At 43.2% G+C, this 6,972-nt stretch overlaps 1 protein-coding gene across 1 annotated transcript; it reads left to right on the top strand.

The window, feature by feature from the left end:
- Positions 1-1,575: 1,575 nt before the first annotated feature.
- LOC114689091 (T-cell immunoglobulin and mucin domain-containing protein 2-like) lies at positions 1,576-6,020 on the top strand (the record flags this gene model as incomplete). Its single annotated transcript, XM_037201814.1, has 2 exons — positions 1,576-1,927; positions 5,757-6,020. Coding segments are annotated over 2 exons (616 nt in total), but the record flags the coding sequence as incomplete, so codon positions are not given.
- Positions 6,021-6,972: the final 952 nt, after the last annotated feature.

Here is a 6,972-nt window from a genome sequence, read left to right as displayed (position 1 = left end):
ACACAGAGAAACCCTGTCTTGATAAAAACAAAACCAAAAAACAAAACAAACAAACAAACAAAAAACAGTATTTAGCAAAATCAACTAATGAGTGTCCCAGTAAGATATATACTCATTATAGAACAAGTAATACGCTTTCTAGACCATGTCCCAAACTGACAGCCTAGGCCTGCATATAGATGGTTAGAAATCTCACAGTTCATTGTTTTGTGCTTTTGTTTGTTTGTTTGTTTGTTTGTTTGTTTGTTTCCTATGCTAGGATCCAACACAGTGGCTAGCATGGGCTAGTGCACTGTATCATTGAGCTGTATCCTCAGACCTCAGAATTCCTTTGAAGGCCACTGTGGAAGCTATTGTTATTAGAAATTTTATTCCACCATCCCCAAAAGAATAATATTTAATCATTTCAGTTTTTAAATTGCACCATTACATTATTGGTTGCGTATTTTCTGAGTATGTGGTCTTACTTTGCTAGTTAGTAGGTCTTGCTCAAGTTCTGGAATGTCACCAACTTTTAAGAAAGGACCTTTGCTTAGTGTGTGTGTGTGTGTGTGTGTGTGTGTGTGTGTGTGTGTGTGTGTCTTGAGAGTCAATCATAAAATTCAGAACAAGCCTCAGTCTCTCCTTTCTGAAGAGTGACTTTGAAGTTACTAAGGTTGTGCCTTGAAGCCAACAATGCTTTTCCAAAGCCCTTGCTCTGCTCTTTGATTAGGAGAGGTTGGAAGAGTTAGTGATTTTGTTGTCATAGCGCTGTGGGGGAGGAGGAGGAGGGATGGTTTGAGACAGGGTCTCCAAATCCTAGACCTGTCTTCAACTCACTAATTAAATGAAGCTGGCATTGAATTCCTCATCTTTCTAACTCTACCTCCCGAGTTCTGGGTTTAAAAGCATTTCCCACCGCTCATCTTCTGATATAGAAAGTTTTAAATTTTTAAAAAAGAAACATTTGAGCTGGTCTCAGTGGCATATGTTTAATATCCCAGCACTTAGGAGTCAGAGGTGGGAAGATCATGATTTTGAGCCAGATGAGGTATAAAAAACTCTCTCTCCAAAGAAAGTCACTCACTGAAGTTGAGAAAAGAGAAGAAAAGCTGCGTGAATATCATACCACCAAGAAATTGTTTTGTTCTCAAATGGGTCCATTAAGTGATCAAATTGAGGAAGAATATGCTAAGAGGAAACTGTTAACAGTCTTCAAACTCAAGCTGTAAAACTGCACATTTAATCATGGTATTGGGGAGATAGAGGCAGCCTGAGCTCTGGGAGTTTAAAGTCAGCCTGGTTTACACAGCAAGTTCCAGTCCAACCAAAGCTACAAAGTGAGATCCTGGCTCAGAAAACCAAATGACAACAACAGACATTAAGTTGTCATTCCCTCCAACCCCTCCTCAACTCCCAAAACACCAATGATAAAGAAGGGCTGGAGCAGTAGTTCAGTGGACAGCACTTGCCTCACTTTTATAATACCCTAAATTAAATTCCAGTTCAATACCCCTACCGTAATTTTTCTGAAAAGAAATAAGAACAAAATTTTAGGAAAATGTTGGGTACTAATTCTTCATTTCTTCCCCCTCTCTTCTTTTTTCCATCACAGGTGCTCTGGGCTCTTACACAGTAGTGGAAGGTGTGGTGGGTCACCCTGTCACACTGCCATGTACTTACTCAACACTTGAGGGAGTCACTACCACATGCTGGGGCCTTGGTGAATGTCGATCTGTTTATTGTGCTAGAACGCTTATCTGGACCAATGGATATCAAGTCTCCTATAAGAGGAGCAGCAGATACCAGCTAAAGGGGCATATTTCAGAAGGAAACGTGTCCTTGACAATAGAGAATGCTGTTCAGAGTGACAGTGGTCCATATTGTTGTATAGTGGAGATTCCTGGATCTTTCCGTTATGTGACCTATTCCTTGGAAATTAAACCAGGTAAGCTTTCCTTATTTCCTTTGTTTATTTCTTCAAGTGACCCTAGTCCTCTGTGTGCTAATATTTTCTGTTTTCCTCTAAGAAGGGAACCGAAGGTTGCTATAAATACATTTGTGTATAGGTGGAGAGTTCTGCTCCCTGTCTGCCCTGCCTTGAGCCTTTGAAATAGGTCTCATATCTAGTCACACAATTAGTTGCCTGCACACTGGAAATGTCCATATAGAAGCAGGTTCCCTCCAACACCTGTTCTCTGTCATTCGGTAGTGTACTAACAGATGAGCAGAAGCAGCTAGTCCATAAATGACGCTGACACACAATTCCCTCCAATGAGCTTTATTAGAATGAGGAGGTCCCAAGGCCGAGATCAGACCTCCAGATGGTAGGAAGAGCATTAGACAGAAACAATACCATCTATGAGGTTCATCCCTTGATGGGTTGTGAAGAGGATTCCAGGGAAGGAGGGGCTTCTCTTTACAACCTGGCGAGGAGTTTCATTAAGAGCAGAAATGTGAGAGGGAGAGAGGGAGGATTAGAGAGAGAGATAGCTGCCATGACTGGAATGTCAGGTTTACAGAGGATCCTCTTCAGACAGCAGCCTGCAAAATAATCCTCTGAGAATTCCTCCTGAGGAGTCTCAGGCTGGTCCCCAGAGCAAGGGGCAAGTCTGACTTGTTACATCTTTTAGTGGTGGAGGTGTTAGCTGCTAGGTCTCAGGATGAAGACTAACTAAGGTGCATATTAACATATCAAAGCAGACACTGGCTGCCATGCTCTCAGCAAGGCTAATACCTGGCAGTCATGTGGAGAAGAGTGCTGGAGTCATGAGCTGTGGTTACCTTTCTAGAGCTTTATTGGGAAAGAGAGGGAGAGAGAGAGAGAGAGAGAGAGAGAGAGAGAGAAACAGAGAAACAGAGACCGTGCAGAGGGAAGAGAGCAGAAAGAGAGAAGGAACACACAGAGGGCCCACCCGCTTTTTAGGCTGGTGACATTAAGGATAGAATCCTTACAGCATTTATTATTGTGTGGCTGTGTGTGAATGATGTGTATGTGGTGGGTTTGCATACCATGATGAATTTGCCAGAGGACAAACTTGTGTGGTTGGTACTATCGTTATACCCTTGTGTGAGTTCTCAGAATGTAAGTCAGCTGGCCAAGCTTTCGAGTCAAGGGCTTCTACCCATTGAACCATTTTCTGAATCTCTGTTTATTGATTGACTGATTTATTGATATTGAGAGTAGGCCTTGTTTTGTAAATCAGGTTGATCTGGAACTTCTTGCTCATGCCTTAGCCTCCCCAGTGTTGAGATAATGGGCATGTGCGACCACACCTCGTTAGGATGAAGTCCATTATCATAGGCAAGGAGCTGACTTCCAAATCTATGCCTGAGAGGCAACTTAGGGAAGCCAGAAGAACCTGGTCATAGCATGTGCAAAGAAAGATATATAGATATGGCATTGGGGGAGAGACATAAGGTGCTAAGTGTGTGAAATTATATTACTTACCTGGCTAAAGTTAAATGATTCTGGCCTTCAAAGGAACCCACTCACATGAGAATAAACCCACATTCAAATACACACACACACACACACACACACACACACAGAGAGAGAGAGAGAGAGAGAGAGAGAGAGAGAGAGAGAGAGAGAGAGAGAAATAAAAAAAAAAAAACTGCCTTATCAGATGTCTAGAAATTTGTCAAGCATGCCTGAGACCTTGGGTTCTGTCCCTAGAACTGTAAACACACAATGACCAAGTGAGGGCTGTGGTTGTAGCTGGGGAAGGCGCTGTCCAGCACACATTCCTGCCTAAAACCCTGGGGTAAGATTCCCAGCACTAGAAGGGGGAATGGCATGGCATGTCACCATAAAATTACTAGTTTCCATTGATTAATTGAAGGTTTTATGGAGCTTAGAAATTTGTTAGCAGGTCAGTGCTTACAAAGTTACTGTTTGACCACTGAGTGAGTCCAGAAGTGAGCCAGCAACTCTGATTCCCCCTTTAACAACCAAGTCCACATCTTCTCATGGTTTAAACACATGGAGCTTCCTCTTCAGCTGCTCTGGGACCCTCATCAGCTCCTTTGACTTTCCCATCTACCTGGGGAAAAAAATGCCCCAGGGCAAGAGAAGCAAAGCTCCTGAGCTGGTGATTCTTTCCTGGCTTTGTTCTCACAGTGACTTCTGACTAGATTGTCCACATGCTTGCTTTTCTCCCCCTCAGAGATTTATACTCTCCAGGGAGGGGTATACTGTGCTCAGGCCTCTGCCCACACATTAGACTGGATCAGCAAACTAACCAGACCAGGTTAGAAACAGACCCCCTGCTGCTGGGAAGAGTTTTACTGCAGCACAGCCACACCCACTCCTTGCTAAGTTGTCAGCAGTGACTTTCATTGATTGACATGAGTGCTTGCTCCTGAACACCTGTTTTTATGTCCCTGAGACAAAAATCCTTTCATCTGACCCTCTCCATAAAAGGGGCTTGAGGGCCAGTGAGATGGCTCAGTGGGGAAAGGTGCCCACTGCTAAACCTAATGACCTGAGTTCAATCCCTGGGCCCACGTGGTGGAAGGAGAGAACAGACTCTGAAAAGTTATCCCCTGGCATCCGCATTTGTGACATCCCACAAACACACAAATAAAAGATTAAATAAATGTAGTGAATTTAAGGAGCAGGCTCTACTCCCACTACTTCCCTATACATAGTAGGAACACTGCAGTTTTTTCTTCTATTCAAAGTAAACACACACTATATTAAGGGACTACATTGTATTCAAGGAATGTAAAGGAGAGTTTTCAAAGCAATCATTCCTCATTGTCTGGGTTTTATTTTGTAGTTAGCACAGTCCAGATCAAAGGAGATTACTTACAGGGAACACATGTGTCTGCTGACACAGACAGCATGAGTCCTGGCTGACTGTGTGATCCCAGCACCACTTTGCCTTAGCTCCTGTCTAGGAACTCTGCACACTGAGACCATCAGTAGCTGTTTGGATCCTTGCAGCCTTTGGATGCTGTTGATTTGTGAATTGTAGGTTGAGCCTCTCAAATCCAAACATCCCAAGTCTTCAATGCTCCAAAATCTGGAAACTTTTGAGTATGGACTTGATAATTCACCTCGAAATCTAAATAACATGAAAGGATCATATGCAGAATTATCCACAGTTTATAAGGTTACCTTTAAGCTATATAGGTAAAGAGTAATTATATGAATGCTACATCAATCCATGTTTATACTTGAACCCTACCCATAAGATATTATCTATATGCATATATTCCAGATATTTAAACAAGATTTAAATTATCACACTCTGGGTACCAAGCATTTGTGGATAAGTGGTATTCACCTTGTCTGTCTTACATTGGAAGGCACCATAGACAATATCCACTCTCTACCCAATTGTGCAAATCCCATTTAGTTGGGGCTTGTGTAGGATCTGCAAGCTAAGATGCAGGGCTGTATGTTGTGTCCTCTGGGGACTGACTGAAATGAACATGCTGGGCCTGGAAATGTGGGTGAAGTCAGTCACCACTGACAGCAGTGCCAGCCCCTCATAATCTCACAGTCTTACATCCATGCTTAGACATCTGAGGACCTGACACCCGTCCCTTATACAGTGTGTCCTTAGGAACATGGGCTCTGTGCTCAGCTCCATGTGATAAGTGTAGCTGCCTCTTATTGGTCCTGCCCAGTTCTAGTTGGTCAATGACAAAGAATAGAAGTTCAGGAGAGGAGCCTCTCTGGGGAGAGCCCCTCATGGGTGCTACAATAGAAGCACTTGCCTATTCTTGCTTGACTGATTTTTCTTTGTTTCAATTTCTAAATGCAGAAATTCCCACAAGTCCTCCAACAAGACCCACAACTACAGCAAGACCCACAACTATAGGAAGACCCACAACTACAGCAAGACCCACAACTACAGGAAGACCCACAACTACAGCAAGACCCACAACTACAGGAAGACCCACAACTACAACAAGATCCACAGCTACAACAAGACCCACGACTATTTCCACAAGACCCACCCATGTACCCACATCACCACGAGTCTCCACCTCTACTCCTCCAGCACACACGCAGACTCACACACCAGGTACAACCCAATGTAGTTCAGGACCCAGAGTCCTTCTCATGAGAGTCGTAAGACAGACAGTGAATCAAGTCAGAAGTATAATATAGGTGAAGAGTTCTTAGCTGAGCCCTAAACAGCTTCACAACGTCTGTAATTTTCCAGTCATAAGTTACATTCACCCTCTGCTCTGCAAGAGCTTGAAGATGGAGGACACCTGTCTCTCCATTTCATATTCTCAGGTGATTCATTACTAGCCAGACTTAGGTGGATCACTGATCTAGGACAGCTGATGAGGATGGTAGGAATCTGGTCCAGCTGGACATGACTTTCTGATGAAAAACTAAGGACTGACTGAAAACTAGGGTCAGGATAGGGAGACTCTTGACCCTTTACATCCATTCTGGAATTGGGCCATCCAGCTGAGGCCATAGTTCAGGGAGGCTATCATTTAGCATTTCCTGAGCATCAGGTAGTATGCTGCGTGCTTCCTGATGCAGACACTTAATTCTCAGACACTTCTGTTCTATATACCTGTGACATGTCCCTATTTTATAGTGACAGGAACTGACAGAGTCAGAAAGCTCATGGTGGAAGTTATGAGGAGATAAAGTGGCTCATACTCTGTCCCTGTTCACTTGGGTTGGAAGCTGGTTCTTCTGATTCCAGGGTCAGACCTCTGTCATGAGCATGGATGCTTAGAGGGTTTGTTGTATTTTCACATCCTCACTAGCAAGGCATCCTAACTCCACCCTTTTAAAGAGGCAATGAATGACTTGTAAAGTTTACTTTAAGGATCTCTCAATTTATTCATGTAGCATGAAAAGTGCAATATGAGTCATCAAATTCAAAGGCTTTAGGAAATGATTTAACATGCTCATGCTTTTGAGTGAGGCCATGTAGTTAGTTCATACTTCATTCAAATTGCCTACAGATAAAGTTGATATTAATGGGTAGTAACCTGACTTACAGATGG

This window comes from Peromyscus leucopus, unplaced genomic scaffold, assembly GCF_004664715.2.
Source record: "Peromyscus leucopus breed LL Stock unplaced genomic scaffold, UCI_PerLeu_2.1 scaffold_1499, whole genome shotgun sequence".
NCBI classification, from domain to species: domain Eukaryota; kingdom Metazoa; phylum Chordata; class Mammalia; order Rodentia; family Cricetidae; genus Peromyscus; species Peromyscus leucopus.
Note: the sequence above shows the minus strand (reverse complement) of the source record. Positions and strands in the feature narration are given on the sequence as shown.